Source organism: Fukomys damarensis, unplaced genomic scaffold (genome assembly GCF_012274545.1).
Source record: "Fukomys damarensis isolate Sample0158 unplaced genomic scaffold, DMR_v1.0_HiC HiC_scaffold_34, whole genome shotgun sequence".
Taxonomy (NCBI): Eukaryota; Metazoa; Chordata; class Mammalia; order Rodentia; family Bathyergidae; genus Fukomys; species Fukomys damarensis.
In genome coordinates this window covers 4,377,373-4,401,980 of record NW_022900946.1, presented here as the reverse complement: position 1 = coordinate 4,401,980, position 24,608 = coordinate 4,377,373, and the positions used below count along the sequence as shown (strand labels likewise).

General features: G+C 38.9%; 1 protein-coding gene across 5 annotated transcripts in view; it reads left to right on the top strand.

The window, feature by feature from the left end:
• The window catches only part of Tnrc6a (trinucleotide repeat containing adaptor 6A), a 183,048-nt gene that overhangs the window by 105,800 nt on the left and 52,640 nt on the right, over positions 1–24,608 (top strand). For all 5 annotated transcript variants that reach the window (XM_010623472.3, XM_010623471.2, XM_010623475.3 and 2 more), the window contains 2 exons: positions 10,649–10,736; positions 17,755–17,776. In XM_010623472.3, the coding sequence (XP_010621774.1) occupies positions 10,649–10,736; positions 17,755–17,776 (110 nt within the window). The remainder of the gene's footprint in view (positions 1–10,648; positions 10,737–17,754; positions 17,777–24,608) is intronic.

Genomic DNA, 24,608 nt, shown 5'->3' with positions numbered 1-24,608 from the left:
TTTTTTTTTTTTTTTTTTTTTTTGGTACCGGGGATCGAACTCGGGTCCTTGTGCTTGCCAGGCAGGCAGCTAAATCCCTGACCCGACATTTTCTTAGTTGTTACAGTACTGTTCTCAAAATTGGGAAAATAACATTGGTATAGTCTTAAGAGCTGATCTACAGACCTTATTCCTATTTTGTCAGTTGTCTCAGTAATACCTTTGTTTTTTGGTACCAGGCATCAAATTCAGGTCCTTACACTTGTGAGGCAGGTAGTCCAGGCAGGCAGCTAAATCCCTGACCCGACATTTTCTTAGTTGTTACAGTACTGTTCTCAAAATTGGGAAAATAACATTGGTATAGTCTTAAGAGCTGATCTACAGACCTTATTCCTATTTTGTCAGTTGTCTCAGTAATACCTTTGTTTTTTGGTACCAGGCATCAAATTCAGGTCCTTACACTTGTGAGGCAGGTAGTGGAACCACTGAGCTAAATCCCTGGCCCTCTCAATTATGCTTTTTACAGCAAAACAGTTTTTCTGGTTAGAGATTCAATCCAGATTCACACGTTACACTTGTGTATTTAGTTGTCTACATCCTGGAACAGTTTCTCAGACCTTACTATGTAGTATCTTGATAACTATTTGCTACAAGATAGAAAAATACACTTCAGGGGCCAGGGATTTAGCTCAGTGGCTGTGCCTGCCTTGCAAGCACAGCAGGTCCACCTCTGTTTTGTAGATTGCCCCACAGTCTTGAGTTCCCTGCCATTTCTTTATTCTACCAGCTTTTGCATTTTTGACAGGAATAGTATGGAATTCATCGTTTTTGTTTAGGTTTTTTTGAGGGGGAGTTGGTACTGGGGATCAAACGGGTCCTTGCGCTTGCAAGGCAGACAGCGGCACCACTGAGCTAAATCCCTGGCCATGTGATATCTGTTTAAGCTGAGCATTTTCCCCTCTATAATTAATATTGTTGGGAGATACTTTGGGAGTATGTAAGTCTCTTGTTTCTTATCCATATTCTTGCCTGAATCACTGAATTGCCAAAGTGATTTTTCTAAGCCCACCATTCTACTTTAGTTTATATTTTATAGTAAGGTCTGTCTCCATTTCTCTTTTGCTTATTTGTACCTTCATGGACTCATGGGTTCTTACCTCTTTCAATGGTTTGTAATCTTTTATTAGTGTTATTCTATTGCTCAAGTTGTGGGGCCAGTGAGAGCCTCCTTTCAGCTCACCTCCTGTGAGATTCAAGCTGCTTTATTTGTAGCCTCACAGCTATCTCTTCAGCTGTTTTCCCTTCATTCTTAAAGGAATATATACCAACTCTTCATTTCCACCGTGGAGCTGAGCTTTCTAAAAATAGCATTGCTGCCACCTTGTCTCTTGTCCTGTTTTCTCCCCATACTCTAATCACAGGTGTGTGCTTTTATTAGTTTGTGCGCACACACAGTTCTGTAATTTGTTTATACTAATGCAAGGACATATGAGTATGTATTTGTATTTCCTCTCTTTAACATAAAAGGTGGCTCACTGAACCTGAATTTTTTCCCCAGTTATGGTTTTGCCTTCTCAGTCCCTTCACATCAGGCAGTAGGGACCTCTGTTCTGCAGCCGCGTAGTATTCCGTCTATCACTGAACTACTTCTGTATCTGCGGGTACTGAGCTACCTGTGATTTTAAAGAGTCTCTGCCTAGTATGCCCCCCCATTATTACTTCTTCGGTGTTTTTATTTCTTAACTCCCTTCCACCTCTGGGTAAATCAGTCTTTATTTTAAAAAACTACAAAACTTCACTTTGTTCTGTTTTCTTCATTTACTGCTAAAATTTTTGAAAAACTGATCCAACCCCCTGGTTCATGCCCATTACTCTCTTCACTGCAGTTTTCATCTCTCCCACCTGGTGAAGTTACGGTTTGTAAGGTTGTGAGTGACTTTCACATAGTGGTGCACTGGCTTTGGTGATGAATTGATACAGGAGGACAAAAGGGGGTGGCTGCTGGAAGAAAAGGAAATAGAAAGGTTTGGATGAAGTAGATCTGTGTGGGATGTAGATGGGACCTGTGTGGGGAAAGTAGATTTTTTTTTTTTAATAGGAGACGTGAAGTTTGTTTTTGTTTTTTTGTTTTTTGGTGCTGGGGGGGTCAAACTCAGGACCTGTGTTTGCAAGGCAGGCACAGTCACTGAGCTAAATCCCTGGCCTCTGAAGTGTATTTTTAAAACTATCTTGTAGCAGATAGCTTCTGTGTGAGGATAATCTGGCTTTGGTGATTTGCTGGTTGGGCCCTCAGGAAAGTTGCTTCTTGTTTTCTAATTCCTCATTTCATTATTGTCTCTTCTGACAGCAGAGCTACCATTTAACATTTTTTTGTTTTATTTTTAAAAATCCAGAATTATTACTAACACATCTTTCGTCATTCTTAATAATATCGCCGGCTATTCTGTTATATTATGTTGGATTTACCCCCCACCCCCAGCTAATATTGTGATTTGAAGGGTTCACCTGGAGTATCCACATTCGGTTGGATTATTGTAAGTCTTCTTAACCTCTGGCCACTCTTACCAGACACTTCCTCCTTATTTCTCTTTCATTCAAAAGTAGTCCCTGAAATTGTCATGCTAACGGGTCTCCATGCCTTTCTCTGCTTCCTTGCCTGAAAAAGGCCCTCTAGTCTTCTGTGTCTGTAGAAGTCTTGCCTAGTTCACTAGGAAGTCTCACAGAACTCAGCATATATTTGTGCCTATGGCTGTGATTTAGTACACTGAATGGTTATTAAGGAAAAAGGCACAGAGAGGACAAAGTCATATTGAAACAATGTGTGTAAAGTATTTGCCAGGTGCATGCTTTAGAAGGTTAGGGCTGAAGGTTTGCTTATTGGTTAGTCCTATACCAAAATTTTTTAATCTCAGGAGGACATCAGGAGTTCAGCATGAACTATATTGTTTGTTCATACACCTTAGCCATGATATAACTACTCTTTAAAAAAAAAATAGTACTGGGCTTTCATGCTCAGCTACATCCACAGCCATTTTTTACTTTTTTGGAGGAGGCAGGTACCAGGGATCAAACTTGGTACCTTGCACTTGCAAGGCAGGTGGTAGCACCACCAAGCTAAATCCCCGGCTCCATTTTTTACTTTAGAGACAAGGTCTAGTAAATGAGCCAACCCAGGCTCAAATTTGAGGTTGTCCCAGTCTCTCAGAATGCTGGGATTACAGGAATGCACCATGACCAGCTGTAAATCTGCTCTTGACAGATAGGGAATGGGGTGAACCCTCCTAAAAGAGGACTTCTCCAACACCAGCCAGGGACCAAAAGGACCAACCTTGCAGTCCTTTCTAAGGATCTTTCTGTTCTTTAGGCCTATTTTGAAGTATCCATCTTTGTATCATTCTTTTTCTAGTGGCTTAGATTGGAATTGATGGATTATAAAGTAGTGATATTTAAAAATTCATTGTGAATAGACACTTTAAAATTGCTCACCTGAGGGCTTGGTTGTCAGCTCATTCTTCCAACAGCAGTATATGATAATCCCTTTGGAAGGGATTATTTTTAATGGTAGCTATGCAGAGAATGTAGAAAAGACTAACTGTCAAGCATTAGGCAGTGAAGAGCAGGAGGAGCATTCCTTTGCTGAGATGTAGCCAGCTGCCATTAACATGTCTTCTTTATACAGTCTCTTCCTGCCTCCCAGGGGTCTTGGTTCTCACACATCTCTAATTTCCCCATTGACCCATCTAACTGCTTCATCACTGGTGTGGAGGTGGCAGAACCTCTGAGCTAAATCTCTGGCCCTTTTAGGGATTTTTTATTTATGGAAAACTTTAAGCATATACCAAAGTAGAATAAGAATCCATGTGAACCCATTAACCAGGTTCAGCAGTTGCTAATATTTTGTCAATCTTGTTTTCTTTTTCTATGTGGTGCATTGGGTATTAGGAGTAAACATCTGTTATTTAAAACAAATTTTTATACTAAATCACAAAATTTAATGCATCTTTACTGTAACACCTCAAATTAGAAATGCATTTCTTTTTTTCATTTTTCTTTTCTTTTTTTTTTTGGTACCAAGGATCAAACTCAGGCCCTTCTGTTTGTGAGGCAGGCGCTGGAACCACTGAGCTAAATCCTCAGCCCAGAAATGTATTTCTTTGAAAAGTTTCTCAAAACACTCTTGATTGAGATTGCCCCGATGTTTTTCTTTCGAGTTAGGAGGGCATTTTCCCAAGTCTTTGTCTAAGTTTGTGTAAGGTTATACAAATATATGGATACATAACTCTAAAGAAGAAAGAAGAAAAACAATAATGGAAAGGCACTATTCACATTTCTGCCACTTGCTTCTCTCACTTAACAGGCTATTAGGAACATTTCTTCAGGGGGACATACCAGCTCGTTTCAGCGCTGTGCTGTGTTGTGCTATAGCCATTTCTTTGCTGATGGATCTTCAGTTTTTCTGCTTTCAGTCCCTGTGACCCTTGCAGTGAACCTTCTGTCCGCATGGCTTCAGTTGCTAGTACTTAACTGCTGTAGAATACATTCTCAAGGTGGGGGCTGGGTAGAATAGAACTCCTTAAAACCATAGCTGTTGCAGTCATACTTTCCAAAAGGTTGTATGGCTTTAGTTCCCATCAATGACACGAGCTCTCTCAGCTTTCCTTCTTGCTGCCACTGTTGGTCTTGAACATTTTTTGCCAATAAAATTAATAAAAATTGGTATGTCATTATGGTTTTAGTTTTTTGTTGTTGGAAATAAGATTTAGCCATTTTTTTCCCCCACTATCCTGGTGTTTGAACCAGGACCTTATGCACACTCACCAAAGTGGAAAAGCTGTATCCCTACTCTAAGTAGTAATTTATTAAAGGAAATACTGAGTTGGGTTTATTCTTCCAAATGCAAGTTATGTTCAACATTAGACGATCCATTGATGCAGTTCATCACATCAGTAGATCAGAATTTAAAAATGATACAACTGTTAGTAAATTCAGAAGAGACATTTAACAAAATATAGCATGTATCAGTGACAACTAGGAACAGAATAGCCTTTTAGTTTTTAAATGCTAACATTTATGCATTTGGTGTTAATACATTTTTTAAAACTAAAATTAATTTTTTGAATATTCTCATGGTTCAGTTATTACATTTTTTAAAAATGCCTATGACATGAGATTTCTCTCCCTTCTGTTTATTTCCTATTGCCCCCACACCTCATAACACTAATTTCTTGGGTGTTTTTTCAGAGTTATTTAATACATAGGCAAATCTGAATACATATCCTTTCTTTTGCTTCTTACACAAATGATGATAGCATACTATGTACTCTCATGTATCTTGCATTTTAAATTATTTTTGTAGGACAAATTTTTTGTGACCTCATAGTTTTTAAACTGCCCTCCTATTTCTTTTTTTTTTCTTTTAACTACCAGACTCCTCAAATGTGAGACCTTACTGTAGTTATTCACTGTTCACCCTCCCACAAACATTCACAGAATGAAGATAACTGAAATTGCTTTCATAAAGGTCACCAATACTTGCCTGGTACAGTGTTGCATATCTGTAATCTCAGGTACTCAGGAGGCTGAGGCAGAATGATTACAGATTGGAGGCCAGCCTGGATAATTTAGTGAGACCCTGTCTGAAAAAAAAGAAAAAAGTAGTTGGAGTCCATTCTCTAGTACCACGGAAGGGAGAGAGGGAGGGAGGAAGGGGAAAGGAAAGGGAGGGAGGGAGGGAGGGATCACCAAGGCCTGTGCCCCCTCAAACCAGTGATTCAGTCTTTGTTTTCCCTGATACTTTCTCTGTTCTTGTTCCCAATCACATATGCCCATAGTTCTTGGAACTTGAATACTTTGTGTTTCTTGCAGTACATTCTGTTAAAAGAGCTCTTGTATTTCTCTTGTGTAGAGAAATACAAAAAGGATTGTGGAGGCATACAGTCTGGGGAAAAGATAGGCTGTAAATAAGATTTGTCTTAGCCTATCAAAAGGACAAAGATTTATTCTATGTGGCTCCTGCAGAGAGCTCTTTGAGTTACCATGGTACAGGGAAGGAAAGGTCGTTCTTTGGAAGTTCTGGATTTGAGTCTTGACTCCACCTTGTGCTAGTCATATGACTTTAAACAAGACACTTAACCTTTTTGTGCTTTGGTTTTCTTCACCTATAAAAGGGAAGTGTTTTTACTTATCATTTAAAAAGTGTCATTAAATAAAAAATATACTAAAGTGCCCAGCGTAGTCACTGCAACGATAAACCTCCTCCAGAGGTTTATCATTCCCAGGTTCATAGGACCAGAAAGTGGGAATTATAAGGAGGTAGGTTTTGGCTTATGAAGGCAGAATTTTCTAAAAATTATCAGAACTGTTGAACAGGCTGCAGCTGACATAGATAAATCTGTCATTCCTTATTGTTCAGGGAACTCACCCCTAGACCAAACAAGTAAATGATTTGTATTGGTTATTGGAAGATGAGGGCAAAATTTGAAACATAGCTTGAATAATTGAGTATACCATCCTAATCTTGATCTGCTTATTTTCTCTAATCCAGGTATTTCATTCTCTTATTCTGTGTATTAAAATTAACTTTGAAATACAGTTTGCATACAGCAAAATTTACAGATTTTGAGCATGTAGATGATTGACTTGACAAATGTATATACTCATGTAACTACACTCTAGTCAAATTAGAGGATATCGCCATCTTCTTTGAAAATTCCCTCGGGGATGGATTCTTTATAATCTCAAAGACCTTACACATGTGTAAGTATATACATGTGATTCAGGGTATAAATAAACAAAATCAAGTCCTGATAAAAGCAGGTTCCAGTTTTTATAAAGCAATAAAAGCATGTTCTGAGGACTTACAGATATGAAGTATCTTACCACTAACCTCCAAGGATGTATGATTATTGACTGGGGTGTCTTTTGTGGGCATGATAGGCCACGTTTACTTGTCATATCCACCAGTTCTTACTTTGATAGATGTGGTAAGTGATATAGTTAGATGTCTTAAATGAGTCTTTACTAGTGTTTAAATTCTGGAAGCAGATGCGTTTGGGCCCAAGTGGAATGAATATGCATACATACATACATTTGTATCTGTTCCTTTGGCTTCTACAGCTACAAGAGGTATTCAGAGTGGTGGCCATGAGCCTCCAGATATTTAAGGTGCAGTGAACTGCTGCTTGGTTGACCTTGGTCACTGAGACTGCCACACAGGCATTTTCAGTTTGTTCTCTAAGGGCTGCAGTGTGGTGGGTTTTCTGCTATGTTCTACGTGCTGTAGGGCCCCCCATACAAGAGTAACACCATCTGTTGAGAAAACATCATACTATTTTTCTTTTCCTGAAGTGTTTATACATTTTTGGGGCAGACTCTGTATATTACCCCACGCCCCTGTTTAGTTTTTTTAAAAATAGGTGATCAAAGAAAGTGTGGTTAGTAGAGGTGAACAGAACTTTTTTCTATGCTTAGAATATTAGCTGTTATAATACTATCTTGAGATGTACACGTCTTTCAAGTACCAATGAGAATAGTTCCAGCTAGTAAAACACGCACTAACCTCAGCAGAAGCCTTTAAAGTTTGATAAAGGTGAAAAAAATCCAGATAATAGAGAGCATCTTGTGGGTAAAGTTATAGAATATCAGAAAAGAGCGCATCTGTCAGTCCCAGGGGACCATGAGGCACAGATGCTGTGGGTTACCCCTTGACTAGTGGGGTAGGCAGTCTTGGCTGCAACGGAGGACTGGTGAGATGGTTTCATGACTGCGCACTTTGGAACTCTGGGCAGTAAGCCCTCCTGTAATCCTTGTAAAAATACCATGAAGTCAGTGTATGTGGTCACCGTCCCCAGTTTTAGTCTGAAGAGGTGGAGGCTGAATGTCAGGTAATTAGACCCACAACAAGCTTTTGCTGTTGATCTCGATTTGTCCCCGTTGTAGGACAGGGGACACAGCAGTGGTGTAATTCAGCTCCCTTTGTGTACTATGTGTGCTCTCCCACTCTCGTCTGCCGTGGGGTCTTTTAATCCTCGACTTTCCCGAGACTGTGGTATGAGTGAACGTATTTACTGTCTCCCTGTCCAGAACACAAGAGTGGGAGTCACAGTGAGTGGGCATGAATTTGTGCAGCTTCTCCATTCACCCGTGACAGATCCACTCCTGCTCTTCCTCCCCTCTCAGAGCCTATACTTAGATTTGCCAAACTCATCAGTTACTGTGCCGCTCATTCATTTGTTCTTCACTATCTGCTTCTATCTCCACAGTTCCTTGCGTCAGAAGAGCCAGCTTCATCTTGTCTGTGTTCACTGTTGTGCACCTATGTAGCACCCTTTCTGGTTTCTTGTGTATGTGCCTGTCTTTCTTGTTTTACCCTCTGCTTCATCCTCACTGCCCTGTGAGTCTGGCTTTGATTATTATTTTCAGTTTACCAAATGTCTAGTACCTGTACCTCTCTCCCAGTCTGCCTGGTATTTATAGTATCCCCTCTGAAAAGCTTCCTTAGGGCACAGTTAAATATTTCTTTGTTTGTGATGGTTATTTCAAGTCACTGGTGAAATAACTTTTTTGCTTGTTGGTCTTCTGAATGAAGTGTTGCATGCAGGTTCTAGATTCAGGGTGATTAGTAAAGTAGCTGGAGTGAGTTTCTTCCACCTTCCACTAGATTTCTTTACCTGGTAAACTCCCACTGTTACTGGAGCAAAAGCCCTGGCCCTAGGGCCCCAGCAGGCTCAGGTGTCACTTATCCTGTAACACCAAGGAATGAATGGGGTGAGGGAAAAGAAGGGAGTTTTAATCCACGCAGCCATGCTGGGAAGTATAGAGAAGTTCAAGATCTTTCTTTCAAGGACTGACAGAAACCTTGGTGTTTTCTAGGAAAGGGAAACAAAGTCCAGGAGTGGGGTTTGCGTGGGGAGTTTGCACAACTTCCAGGGCAGGTAGCCCTGGTCAGGCAGCAGTGTGATTGATCTGTGTGTCAGGGCCGGTCTGTGAGGTCTGGGCAGAGCCATTATGGCTTCTGCTCCTCTCCTGAGGAAGTGGCCCGGCTTGTGGGGGAGTTGGGGTGTGGGTGGCCTCATCACAGTTTGCAGGGCTCTGTTTTTTCTGAAATCCAGGATGGGTGGAGGTTTAGGGCAGTGACTCCAGATTTCTAGGCATCACTCTAGGTAGGGTGTCTGGGACTGGCTATTGTAAAAGCTGACAATTGGCTGTCCTGAAAATTACTTTAGCTATTCTTATCTTGGTGTCCTCAGTCTCGAAAGAGGATGAAATAGGACTGGTAAGTGTGGGGGTTTCAACCCTTGTATTACAGACACTTTCTATGCAGGGCTGAGCAGGAATCTGACCCAGAGTTTCATCATGCTTTTCATTACCTCTTGGGCATTGTGGGCTCAACCTCAGCACAGCTGGTACACTGCCTTGAACAAGAGAGCTGATGGCAGGCAGTGTGTATATGAAGGGTGTTGATCACAATCTCCAGCGTGATGGAGGAGCACTGTCATTCAGTAAGAAAGACTTGGTTCTGGGGCAGCCAAACCCACTGAAGGAGCTTACCAGCTTCTTGTGCAAGGTTTAATTTCTTTAGAATATTTCTTGAGTTTTAGGCTGAATTTAAAAGCAACTACTGCCTGGTGTAGCTCAGTGAAAAGGTGCTTGCCTGGTATGTGCAAGGCCCTGGGTCCCATTCCCAGCTCTGGGTGGTGGCCTGCTGCTGCCTGTGACATGGAAGCTGAGGAACAGGAAATGTGAGCAGCATGGAGTAGGTATGGCCCTTGGTGTCCTAGGCAGCCTTTATGCCCCGTGCCTATTTCTGTTCTTCCTTTTCTGGTCCTGAATTCTCTGAAGTTCCACCGGATAGGATGACAGGTACATCCACTTATAGACTTCTCTTGTGTTTATTCTTAGATGTGGCTTTCTTCACTCTTGTTTATTCATCAGCTGTGAATATAATTATGACTTTCCCCCCTAAATTTCAGTGAGGTGACAGAAGGAGGAGACACATTTTGAAATTCTAAGCCAGATGTTTTGTTAACAACTTTTGAGTATTTGAGATTTCAGAAATTTAAATTTATATAGAGAATATATTATTTGTTTCCTAAGAATTGATAAGATAGTTTGAAATGTTTATAGAATATGAAATTTTTGTAATACTAAAATACATGTCACCTATTTATGAATAACTTGTATTCTAAAATTATTTATGAAGCTGTTTGGAACGTGGAAAGACAACAAATGGTACCCCTTGATACATATGCAGGAAAGGATTGTGGGAAGGTCCCAGGCACTGCCATTAGCTACTGATTGATAATTGGAGGGAATAGCAGTGTCCTCCAGTATGAAAGTTGCAAAGTAATGCCAATTTACCTGATACTGTTTACAGTCTAGAATTGGGGGGAATTGCTTATTTCCCAGTATAACATTTTGCTAATTTTAGGTCGTCTTCTTTGACACGACAGTAAGATAAAAGCTTTTGTACTTGTGGAAAGTTCTATTAATTAAAGAGAAGCAAATTGTACTATATTGGGCTGTGTAGTTACATTTAGCTTGCAGATTGTGTTTTATTTCAGAGGTAGATAAAAGTTTGTCTCCTAATAAGTGAAAATGCATCTGTATACAACAGTATTTTTATTTCTTAATACATTTTGGGAAAGTTAATTGCAACTGTATGGTTCAGGGATTTAGTGCAAGAAGAAGAACAGTTGATGGAAGAAAAGAAAAAGAAAAAAGACGACAAGAAAAAGAAGGAAGCTGCTCAAAAGAAGGTAGTATACAATAAACTTTATGTTAAGTGATTTAAACAGACTAAAAAAAGAAACTGATTTTTAAAGTATTTGATTCCATGTTTTAACTTCAGTGGAGATTCATTTTAATATTTAATGTATTTGCATATGCATATGAAGTAGCTTGCTGAGTGTGTACAATTTAACACATTTAATCTTCTGATGGTTGTTCAAAGGTAAGTACGTTACATAGGTCTTTAACCTTCAATTAGTTGTTCCTAGATATTTTGTCATTACATAAGTGGGAAGACTGTGGAATTTGTAGCCACCCAGAGTGTTTGAAGTCTCATTCTCCTGCGGAGCACATAGGATAGTGTGGCCTTAAATTTTACTTAGCCTCTCTGGGCCTTAGTTTCCTTACATTTTGTATCTAGAATAACATAGTGTGTTAATGCAATAGGAAGAAAAGTAACTGTAATGTAGTATTAAAGGAAATAGTAACACAGTAGGGAATAAAGTGTCAGTCTCCTCTTCCCTTTTTATTTGATACCTGGGCTCATTGTTTTAAATTGGCAGTTTACATTAAGATTAGTCCTTAAGAATAAATCTGAGATATCGTTTACTATAAGAGAACCCCAGCCAATACCCAAAATTGTAGCCAAAGCAGTGCATGGTAAGGCAACAATAAGACTGGCTTCTTAAAATTCTTTACAGATTTTAAAACTAAAGGCTGTGATAGTTAACTAAACTTAGCAGTCAGCTGCTACTGTATCAAGGTTTCAAAGACTTTAAAATGTTCTAAACTGAAATTACCATTCCATTTTTCTATTTTTAATGAAAATTGCTTAACTTTTAATATGCCTCTTTCATGCTGAGCACTGTTCTAGGAACTGGTTATGGAGAGCACCACCACACCTATTCCACAAGGAGAAACACATGCAGGGTAAAGAGTCGGTAGGTGAGGCATTTGTTTATGGGGAACAGAGAGGTGCATAACTGTCCGAGATGGGGTCCAGAGACAGGAAATTTTCTGAGAATAGAAATTATTCAGGTAACTGTGGAGAAGAATACCAAAGGGCCACAAGCAATCAGGTCAAAAGCAAGCATTTGGGGCCTGCATGTGGTCAAATATGGGTTCTGATTGGGGGCAGCTGCCAGCAGGAATGGCAGGAGATGAGACACACACACAAAGGTTGTGGTAGCTGTAGACACTTCTTAAGGCTTTGGCCTTTCGGGAGAGCACTGAACATGTTTTAGTAGAGTGACATAAAAGTTTGTATTTTAGATTGTCTGCGGTGGAAAATGTAGAATTGGATTGGAAGCAGTAGGTATCCCAGACTGAAATACTGGCAAAAGAACCTTTTAAATAGTACATGGAGTGCTTAGAGGACACAAAGGGAGAGTAACCTAGATTGATGCTTGACCAATCAAGTACATTTAGGAGCAGTTAATCAGAGTAGGAATACAGGAATGGGGAAAATGATAAATAATCCAGTTATAGGTATGGTATGCTGAGTTTAGGGTGTCATCAACAAGCATGGGGGATGGTGTACAGGGCGTTTTGGAGCACCGAGAAGAAGATGAGATGATAGGCTACACTGCTTATGCCTGCGGGCTGCTCTCGGGTCCTCAGGAAGGGGTGCCTGGGTACGTGTTGTAGCTAGGGCTTTGGCAGGGTTCTAGTGTAAAGTGTTATTCCTGGCTGATGCCTTGGGCCTCTGCAGGACTTGTTTGTGTAGGAATCTTCACATCTGGTCAGTCTTAGGGTTTACGAAAATGTGTTCTCTAAGTCTAAAGCTGAGGAAAGGTTTATTGCACTCTTGCGTAGAGGTCGTGACAGAAACTTCTAAGATACATAGGAGTTCACTGACGAGGAAGCTTGGATATGCTTTATGTACAGTGAGTGATTTGACTAGCATGGGTTTTATTATTGTTTATTATTATTGGTTCCTGTTTGTCCTGCCACCTAAGGAACTCAAGTCAGAGAAGTACAGTATATGTGGAATGGCCAAAAAAGAGGCCTAAGTCACTAGAATGACTTCTTTATAAATACTGTATTTTTGTGAGTATACTGTAATTTTTAAAGTTGTAACATACATAAATAATGGCTCTAATTATTACAAATTCATCTTTACATTCTTTCATAATCAAGTTTCTAAATCACCAACTCAGTAAAAGTGGTTCCTTGAGTGTGCCCAGCATGAAATTGCCTCTAGCAGATGAATGGTGATTATAGTGCCTTTTGGGCTCACATCAAATCTGACAGTTTTCCACTGTTTTCCAATTCATCCCTACCTCACCCCTTGGCTGCAGTTGGCCGGAGTTTAGATAGGAGCTTTCTTGTTTGCCAGATTTTCAGCATTGATAGGGTATTGCTGTGCATCTTGTGGACACACAGTGATTTCTATCTACTGAACACACTGTAAAGGAGAGTTTAATACCACTAATAAGTATTAAGTTCAATATTCCGCACTGCCACTGTGAAAAAGTATTCTCCAAATTTCAGGAAGTCAGTTTATGACTAAATTTGGTACAACCTGTTGGTGAGATGAATACAGTTGGTATTTCCACAGACCGTTATCAGACAGAACTTTAAAAAATTCCCAAACTGGCACACTTATAATCCATATGAAAGATTGTGAGTTACAGGAGTTTTGCAACATACTTCCTAGAGGTTGTATTTGCCAGCAGGTCTATCGAGGCAAGTCACAGGCATGTATGTACCCAGGAGGGCAGGCCTGTTTACGTAACTCATTACAATGAGAACCATCTGTCTGTTTGCTGTGACCCTATACATACTTTCATGTCCAAAGAAGACTTCAGATAGTATCTGTTATCTGTTCTGATGTATTCATTTTCAATCTAAGGAAACCTCAGCATCAGAATGAATTAAGTGGCTCATCTTGGTTTCATTGTGATGATGGAACCAGGGATAAAATTGGAATCTTCTAATTACTCCAGCTGGTGCTTCTTCACAACCCTTGCCATGACTTTATCCTTTTGATGCAGAATATTATTTTATGCTTTGCTTCATGTTTCACCACCTAAAGGTGAACTTTGAGAAAGAATATACTGTGGTGATTTTTATAATAGGGCATAAAATAGGCTGTTAGGCCAGGAATACAAAAAATATGTAGATTTAACTGTCCCGCATAGCCACAGTGGTCTTTTAAAGAAATTTAAGTTTATACCATGGATTATTTTCTATTTAAAATTAGGCAGGTGGCATAACTTTGTATATGATCAGTTACACACCAAAATTTACCGTAGCATTTAACACTTGGTAGCGTTTCTCATTTTGCCTATTATTTAAATATAAATTTAAGTAGTTTTTAAAAGATACCTTGTACAAGATTAGGTGATTTTAAAAAATGGTACTTTAGCCCCTAGTATATCACCAATTAATAGGGAGATTAATGTCTGGATGACTTTGTAATTTTTTATGCTTGAAAAACCTTTTCCTGCCAGGAATTTAGCTCAGTGGTTCTGCCGCCTGCCTTGCAAGCACAAGGACCTGAGTTCAATCCCCAGTACCAAAAAAAAAAACCTTTCCCTAATTTCTATGCATACGTTTCTTTCACATCTAAGAATGAGGTCTATTTTGCTATCTTTTGATTCTTAGGCTTAGAAAGTAATCTGATAGAACAAGAGAATGTAATTTCCCTACTTGAAAAGAAAAGGATGGGCAACAGTAGTACTAGTAGATTACCATGGCTTTCTCTCGGGGGTTTGTCTTTAGGAGAACTTTCTCAAAGGGATCTTAAGGAAACTATAATGTGGAAAGAAGAGGTTGAGAAATAGGTTAATTATAGTGGGATAATTTAGAGTAACCTTTACTTTAAGCATATAATTGTAGTTCCTAGAAAGCTGCTAATAGTTGAGGGCTGGAGGAAGCAACAGTACAAATTAGGATCTTTTGGTGTCGAAGAATGTCTCAGCATTCATGGTTTTCTTGTTTTGTGTTAAAAGCTGAAGGGAATTTTACAGGCTTTACTGATTAAATCATACTAAATTCAAGTTTAGAAGAGATCTGGGTTGTGGAAAACCTTTGACTTTCTCTGTCTGGGGGATTGCATTCAGCAGTCGGATGAGCACATTCTCTCAGTGACGGAGGTGACCTGTAACATACTCTACGTCTAGGATATGCCCTGAATTGTACCATCATCTGCTTTATCCTGACTTTTAAAAAAACGTATCCAGCAGACCTAAGTTCTAGACACAGTGCTCCTTGCTAAATCATAGGAAAACGAGCTGGGGACTGAGAATGGGTGCAGAGTCAGCTCATCTCCACAGACAAGAAAAAGGCTAGAGCCAGGGCATGGCAGAAAGCACCTAATTATTCCCTTTGTGGGCTTTATCAAGTTAAGTTTCATACATATCCCTGCAGTCTATGGTCAGTGTTTTTTGCTCCTTTCATAGATAAGGAAAGTGAGCATTAGAATAGCTAATATGATCAAGGCCATTCAGTATAAGTGGTAGAGCCAGATTCAGATCCATGCAGTCTGGCTTCTGGCCCTTGAGCTCTTAACCACTGAAATATGCTTAGGAATTTTGGAATTGGGACAAGCAGTACAGAGCCTATCACAGAGCTGCCGGCCCAATGTCACTTACTGGTGCTGACATTCATGCATTAAGGCAATTGTCCTAATAACTTGTGGAATCACAGCTCAGATTTCTTACGGGAAAAAGATAACTAAAAATGGAAATTAGTTTTCTAGATTTTTCCAGGACCTTTTAATTTTCTTGTGTAGGAGAATCTACAATGGTACCTCACATTTAAATAGTGTGTAGTTTTTTCCAAAAGAGAACTTTGATGTTTTGCTTCTCAAAATAGCCCTGAATGATAAGCAGGACAATTAGTTTATCTGTTAAAGGATTAGGAAACTAAGACCCAGAGGGTTTTTATGAAAAGATCATTTAAAAATAAAAAGAAACAATGGAAGATAATTTTAAATATTTTATGAGACCCAGTAGAGCCGGATTATTACCAATTTAGTAATGTTGATGATGATGATGAATATTAATGAAGTGTTGTCAATGAGATATTTTATCTTCTTTTATAATAACATATTAGAAATATCCGTATTGTGCAGATCTCAGTTTACACTGGTCACACTGCAGTCACTAGTAGCAACTCATGGCTTGTGTAGTTACTGTTAAGTCACTGAGCCCACCTGGAAAATTCTCAGTTTGATAATTTGAGTTTCACAGACCAACAACCTACGGAAACGCAATTTTAAAGAAGTACAACTCTGTCAGTTACATTTCTTCCTAATAAGTTAGGGGTTTTTGGTTTGTCTTTCATGTCCCTTTGCGGTATGGGGTCAGTGTCCTAAAGGGCAGACGCCTCGGGCAGTTCCCTGTGCCGCTCTGTGGATGACAATGTAAAGGAAGGCTGACATTTCCCATGGGCTGCTTGTACATATCCTTCATGTTGTGGACCTTGGGGAGCCACACTGGGTTTAGTAGCATGGGCATGCTTTCTGAGTCTTCTAATTCAGTAATGTTTGAAGAAGATTCAGAGACATTTTTTTAGAAGGGCTTTCAACATGCAAAATAATTTTGTACTAATGTTTTGTCTTTAGAAAGTAATGTTTCTTATTGTTTGACATGACACTAATACTTAAAAGTATTCTACTAAGCTCTCTAATAAAGACTTGTTTTTTTTCTGTTATCAGATTTTTGCAACTTTTTTTTTTTTTTTTTTTTTTTTTTTATCAGGTTTTTTCAACTTTTTTTTTTTTTTTTTTTTTTTTGGTACCATGGATCGAACTTGGGACCTTGCGCTTGTGAGTCAGGCGGCGGAACCACTGAGCTAAATCCCCAGCCCAGTTATCAGATTTTTAAAATGATTTCCCACAGAAATAAATATTATCAGGCTAGTTGAATGGTCTTCTGACGTTGTCCTGCCATCAGGACATCGTGTGCCATCAGGACAATTTCTTTTTAGTTTTGATTCATAAAGTAAAAGATGGGCCTCCATTATTTTGTGTACCTCTAGTGCTCTAACACTTGGTAAAGCACTTTCAGTGCTTGGACCAGTCCTGAAGGGAAGGTTAATATTTGGTGTGACTGCAATATGAGGGTAATTTCTATAGCTTTTATCATCTATAGCTACAGTGATATAATTAAAATGGGATTTTAGTAACTTAATAATTTAATATGACTAAGCAAAATGAATTGTCAGGCCCCATGACGAGCTTTGTCTTCAGCCAAAAGTAATTTGATCATCCAGTTACTAATCTCTCCTTGTGAGCTTGCCCATTCTCCAATCTTTTATGTTCATGTCTCTCATGTAGTTGGTGTTGATGAAAGGGCCTCAGTCTGGGGTACCTTCTGAGGCCCTTTGAGGTGGAAACCAGTCACCTAGAGGCAGCCCTGCTTATTTCCAGCCCACTCCTCTTTCAGCTGTGGGACTGAGAAACAGTACCTAGAAGGAGGCTGTAGGAAAGCAGAGACAGCGGGGCTCCTGTGAGATCACAGCAGCTGTTAGTGCATTGTCAGAAATGACAATTTAGACACTTACACGTTCACTGCATTTAACTGCACTAGCTGTTTAACCTCCAGGAGTTAAGTTTATTGGCTATTCGACCAAAGTGACTATATGCAGCTTTTCTTACAGAAAAGAAAATATAATCCATCTTTTATAATTGGTTACAACTTTGAAGCATTAAAATATGCTAAGTTTATCACATTCATTTCATCACCCATAAAAGTGACAGTTACGTAAAAATGGTTTTTAAACTAAATGATGGAAAAAGTGCAGCCCCTCTTTTAAAAATTATAGTCATACAGATGTCTTCTATGCTCTGTATCTAAGGAAATGTATACAATCTTCTAAAATTAATAAACATAGCATCGGGAACAGTGGGGCATGTATGTGGGGAAAACATGCATTCTTTGCATATCTTTTCCTGTGCGCTTCGTCTAAATGACAAGTACCTTATTGAACGAAAATGTGTGTCTTATATAATAGTAATATATGAGCATTTTATCATAACAATCCATTTATTTCAGTTTCATATTTACATTGTTTTTTGTTTGTTTGTTTTTATTTTAGGCCACTGAACAAAAAATCAAAGGTACGTTGTTTAAAGCTATTTATTATTATTTTTTCATTAAATCAAGATTGTTTATATGCATCTTTATTTACCTCCAGGATGGGAGAGAAGAGCACGGAACAGGGGTGGGAGCACACTCAGCGGCATCACCCCTGGCGTTCATGGTTCCTCGTGGCCTGCATTGCCACTTCAGTGCATGCTGCCACGAGAGCCATCTCTCACGAGCGCACTTCCTGACACACTCTTGTTCTGAGTCTTTGAGCACATGCTTCTTTTTTTTTTTTTTTTTGTCTTCTTTTTAAGTCTTCTTGGATGGGGCTACTTCTGGGATCCTACTTTATATAACCCTTGGGGTTCTGCCTGCTTAATTTTTTATCTTATATCCTCTGTTAGTTGTACTGTTGTACCCTACTCCTTCTTGAAGACACAGTAGCGACATCTGTCTCTTCACCACTTAGACTGTAGCTCGCTAATCTTATGCTCACTAAACCTGGTTAAACAGCACCCGGTACATCCTAAGCAAAATACTTCAAGTTGAGAAAGAGACAGAAACCTAACTCCTCTAGAATCCTGAGTCAGAGTCCTTCACCTTCTCTGGAGTTGACTGCTTGGTAATGAAAGATGTAAGCTCACCGAAGCTGGACTTGTTCGGCTTCAGTATTCTGGATTTTGATTTTTAGCTGTATCAGGAGTATGATATCTGCATTTCACTGGTACATGCACACAAAGTACTGCCTGCCTTTATTTGAGGCAGCCTTAGTTGAAGTAACATTTGTTGAGTGCAGTTCCTTAAGAGTCAGAACAAATGGAGCTTATATTTTACCAGAGAAAAGGTGACAGTGGGAGGACATACTCAAACATATTACATGATGTGATTTGGTTAGTCATAAGTGGTCCCAGAGCACAGGAGGGTGACACTGAGCCTAACATGGGGTTAAAAGAAGATCTTGAGACTGTGAATCTTAAAAGATGAAATGATGAATAAAGAGAAAATGAAATGGCAAAAGAATCGGTATACAATTTAAGTCAGTAATGTGATGTCAAGGGCAGTTGAATCATTCCTAGAGCATTAACTTCCCATTGATAAGTGGGAAGAGTTGAGTGTGAATAAAGGGAGATTAAGTCAAGGAGAGTCTTATATTCTCTTTATTAATATTTGTGTAAACACACACTGAGGCCGGGTGTGGTGGCACATGCCTGTAATCCCAGCACTTGGGAGGCTGAGGCAGGAGGATCACTGTGAGTTCAAGACCATCCTGGGCTACATAATGAGTCCCAGGTCAGTCTGAACTACATAGTGAGACCCTGTCTCAAAAAACAAAAAACCCCAAAAAACACACACCGAAAAGCTTGCACTTCTATTTTGTAGGCCATTAGGAGCCAGTGAGGATAGCGAAGGAGTAGCATGGTTTGTTTTTTAGGTTTTCTTTTTTTCTTTCTTTTTAAAAAGATATTAGCTCATTTATGCCAAAGATTAAAATTTTTAAATTTTTTACATGAAAAATCATACATGTTATCTAGAAAAATTGAAGGAACAAGAATTTAAAGAGAGCACATTTCATTATGTTCCATTGTTACGCATATTCCAAAAATGGCTCACTAGGCATTGAAGGGTTAACCACTGTGCATGGAAAGTGTTGACTGAAAAATGTGTAGGAATGTGAAAAATAAAGTCAGAAGAAAGGCATTCTGGGCAACGGAGACAGGAAAAAAAAAGAACAGAATATGAGTGTACGTCCTGGTGTCTAGCACAGGAGTACTGGGAGAGGTATGGGGGCTCAGAGGGCTTCACAAAACTTAGGGAGCGTGTTTTGCATTGTCATGGTCATAAGCTGTGTTGTAGGAACATCTCTTTCAGTAGTTGCTAATGTCACCAGTAGAAGTAAGATCAGAGAGGAAAAGAAGGTGGTGGAGCTTTGCACTGAAGACTTGGCAGTTGGGGTGAGAAGTGATGAGAGACGTGTGAGATGTAATTGAAAGAACTGGCAACTGATGAGGTCAGAAGGGGAATTGGAGGTGAGATTATGGCTTTGAAACCAGATGTCTAAGTCACAGGGATATGGAATGTAGGGAGGAACATTACCAAGTTAATTTTCATAAAATTCCACTTTGCTCACTCCACTCACCTATACTGGATTAAGTTTTCTTCAGTTCTTGCTTTAAAACCAAACATCTCTGACTGGCTTTCAAGGACTTTTAAAATCTTGACTTCCCATGCTCTCACCAACCTATTTCTCATCGCTGCTTTATATTTTGTAGAGCATTCTTATCACTTTTCACCATTTCTGTTTTCTTTTTGATCTGGTTTCTCAAACAAAGATGTCTCCATCACACCATTGAACTTTCTGAACCCCTCTCAGAGTTCATCTTTTTTTAGACAGGCTGTTGCTATGTATCCTAGGCTGGCCTTGAACTCAGGATCCTCCTTCCTCAGCCTCCCAGGTGTGTTGTTACAGGCCTGTACTGCCATGCTGGGCTTCAGGGCTCATCTGCTAATGGATCGCTTCAATTGCCATTAACTCTCCCTGTCCAGTTTCTTACGATTTTATGATGTATCTTAAATTTGAGAACTTGACCACGTTCTATGTTAGATCATTGCCTGATGAGTGGATGTTTTTCCCCAACATAATCTTTGAGTGCCCACTGTTCATATCGTAAGTGTAAATCATTGTTTTACTTCCTTACATAAAATGTGAACACTTTTTGAGCCTTCTTGTTTTTAGATTTTCCACAGCTTTGAGTGTGTCGGGCTGAATATATAAAATGCATTATGTTCCACCAGCTGTTTCATTCCCTTCTTCCTTATTGGGAGCACCCTCCGCAATTAGTCGCACCTTGTTTTATTCACAAGAATTTTGTTTTACTTTTGTGCTGTGTGTGTGTGTGTGTGTGTGTGTGTGTGTGTGTGTGTGTGTGTGTATTATCTTTTCATTTTTTGATACTGGGGATCGAACTGAGGACCTTCCGCTTGTGAGCAGATGGCGGCACCACTGAGCCAGATTCTCGGCTGTGCTGTGCATATATCTGTGTGTGGTTTACGGTTTCAGAGATTGCGAACTGCAGGCTTGAGAGCCAGGTTTGCCCCCCACAGTGTTGTTGTTGTAATGTACATATACATGGTAAAGTAAATTATACAGTCAAGCAAATCACCCCTCTATTTTTGATGACAAAAGAACTTAAAATCTTTTTTTGCGAATTCCCAGTATATGATGTAATTAACTATAGTCCTGTGCTGTACCATCGCTAGGCTTCTGTATATTACATAACTGCAGCTTTGTACCCTTTGATCTACATCTTTTCCCCCAGTTCCATGTATTCCCCCCTTTTAAATGAGGTCATGCAGTATTTTATTTTATCTGGCTTATTTCACTTTGCATGTTCTTAAGGTTCATTTGTGTTGTCGCGAATGGCAAGACCTGTTAATAATGAAGAGTGTCCGTTGTGTCTGTGTGTGTGTGCCAGTTACTCATTCATCTGCAGCGGACACTTAGGCTTTTCCAAGCTGTTGGGAACAATGCTGCAGTAAATACGGGAATGCAGATGTTCATGCAGGATGCTGATTTCGTTTCCTGGGTTTGTATGCAGAAGAGGATTGCTGGGTCACACAGTAGTTCTATTTTTAATTTGTTCAGATGCCACAAGGTCTCCATGAGGTTTCCTGGTGATGAAACCTCCTGCCATAATGAATCTCAGTAACTGTGGCTTGTTAGGGATTACTGTACTGCATAGGTTTTCAGAGGCAAACACTGAGATCCAAATATGTTATGGCTTCAGTCAGACTTCGGTCATGTAAAATAATGGCATAAATGGAAAATTATTCTCGGGACCATTGGGGTAAACTGAAGGGCACCCACAACTAAAGATGATACTCAGAAAGCATGACCCCAGACTTGGAGTTCTCTGTAGCTCACCCAGACCTCATTATGTCCTGTGATTGGAGTTTCGGCTGTTAGAATTGGGGTTTAGTTCAGTGTTTTTGTCCACAGTCTATGTACCAAAAGTTGTGTCTTTTATATTTATGGGCTGGTGTTAAGTAATACTAGACCACCTTGTGATTCCTAGTATGCTGTGATCATGCTTTGGCTTTATATTTGAAGGCAGATGTATGCTAAACTTTTTACAGTGAAAAACATTGTTAACTAAGAATTTATTAATTCTTCCTTTGGAAGAGCTATGTAAAGAGTAAGATTTATAGCTCTGTACTAATAGGATGGGGGAAAATAGCCTTCTCCTTTCATGGGAATTAGTCAATAAAATTATTTTTAGGTACATCAAAGTCAACATTTTTCCTTTCCTCTTACTGAGAAAGGAAAATGATTTCATTTTATTTTTAGCAAATGTAGATGTTTGCTTATACTAATAAATTATTACATTTGGTAGCTATGAAAGATTCTGTATGTGAGGTGTCTTTCATCAGACTGGGCAGGACAAAGGAGACAGGAAGTAGTATGAGGAGAGCAGAGAGTAGTGCAGTCAGCAGTGAGCTATTATTGGTAACTAGCTTCAAGGACTAAGGGAAATTGGCAATTGTTGGAGGTTTGTGGGACTATCCAAGAACTTTATCCTGAGGAGCACTAAGATTTATCTTGATAATAATTGGCTTCCATTTCAAAGAAGACAAATTAAGATTATTCCAATTTAAATTTTTCTAAGATTAAGATTGGATTAGCAAGAATGCCTTTGTCAGCTAAAACCAGTTATAACAACATAATTTGCTTGTGTTTAATTTGTACATTTATATTCTTTTGATTTGTATGTCCCTCACAGTGTATATGGACAGCCTTTTCTCAGTGCAGTAACCATAAGAACAATATACCTAATGAAATAGTGCTCATAGGGAACAGGTTTTGGTCAGAGATAGAAAGCTTTGAAGATGCTAAAGACGATGCTAGAATTTCAGCACAGACCCAGTATGACAGTCAGAGGGTCAGACTTGTGAGTTAAATACTTGGATTTGACTGTGAGCTTTGCTGTCCTTCCTTCTATGATTGTAGGCAAGTTCCTTAACCTCTCAGCTCAGTCTGTCTGTCTCGTAAAGAGATAATTCAGTCTACTTAAGTGTTGTGGGAATGAAATTAAATGTAGAATATAAGTCATGGGACTAGAGAGGAGTAAAATGCTGAGTGTTTGATACCCTTCTTATACATAATGATAGAAATGTTTAATTTGCAGATTTCAAAGAGAAGTACTTTGGGGTAAGACTACAATTATAGTTAGCACAATACAGAATAAACACAGACCTTGGTTGCATTCTGTTCTGCTATTTTTCCATTAATGTTAACTCATTGAGCATACATTCATGCTTTAGTATGCAGTAACTTTTAAAGTGGTTAATCCATGATTAACCATTCTCCAATTTGGGGGGAGTTTGTTTACATACTTTTAAAATTGAGATGAAAAAGGTCAGATTTGGTGTTACATTTTAGCTCTGCTATTTAGGGCATGGGCAGCATTCTTCTGAGCTGTAGGTGCTTCATCTGCAAAATGGGAATGTTTGTTTATAATATCCTGATAACAGTAACAGATACATTGCTGGATCTCCAGCAACAGATATAGTAAATTTTAACTCCTACAACTGGTTTTGTGATATTCTGGCAACCTCTCAGCTCTTTGAAGACACATGCCATCAGTTTCTTCAGTGAGTCAGGGTAACCCACCCCTAAACCAAGTAATGCTTTACTTTTAACTGCTGTTAAAGTAGAATTCAGCCCACTACGGGTTTATCCCAGCACATTGTCTCTGCCTAGGTGCAAGGAATATAGCTTACAACATGAGAAAGAGGTATCATCTTTATACATTTGGTATATCAAAATGGTATTTTATTGCTTTGACTGGTATTTATTTGTTTGTAAATGTATGAATTGACTGTTCTTTTTGTTTGTCCATTTAACTCTTGGTCTTGAGTTTTTTGTTGGCAAGTTAAAATTCACTGTATAATTAGCATATTGGGGTGTTTTTTTTTTTGTTTTTATTTTTTGGTATAAGGGATCGAACTCAGGTCCTTCAGAACCACTGAGCTAAATCCCGGCCCCTAGCATATTGGTATTTTAACTGATGTATTTTGAGTCAGTATTTCCAGCATTACAGACTATATTATATGTCTGGAATCACCCTCAGGATGAAGATACCAGGTGGGAGTATTTGAATTTTGCCAAGAACATGGGGGATGCATACACCAAGGTACAAATATATTTTCAAAAGGAAAAAAGCAAAATTAAATAACTTATACTATTAATTTGGACTCTAGCTGTAAACTTCAGTGATTATGTGGAATGTATCCCTGAATTAGGCCTAATATTGTTTAACTAAAATAGTACATGCCTTCTTTCTTAAATTAGGAAAACCAGGGGTAGGGGATACAAGAGGGGAAAGAATGGAACCCTTTAATTTGTTTCACAGCAAATATTTTCCAAAGTTTGCATTTAATTTGGAATATACATTTGAAAAAATAAAATATATCAGTATATGGCATTTTTAACTTTTTGATTTCTTGACTCATTTTGATGCTAAGAAAACCTTGCTGTTTATCCAGATTTAAAGAAGAGTTTGCTTATTTTTCTAAAATTTTTTAGTGTTATAATTACACATTTGCTATAGAATTTAGGTGAACTTTATTTTTTATATATCAGACTCTTTTCTTCAGCTAACCATCCTGTATTTCTGTCTCTACTGATTTAGTGACAATTCCTGTATTTTGTAACTTTTGGGACTTTGTTTTGTATTGAAAATTTTCAGTGTATTTTATTACAGTACCCAAGGATTGAATTACCAGCCCAGCCTTCAGTGTGTTTTAGACGTCTATGTTATTCTGCTACTAACTTACACTTGATTTTATAGGTACTTTTTTTTTCTT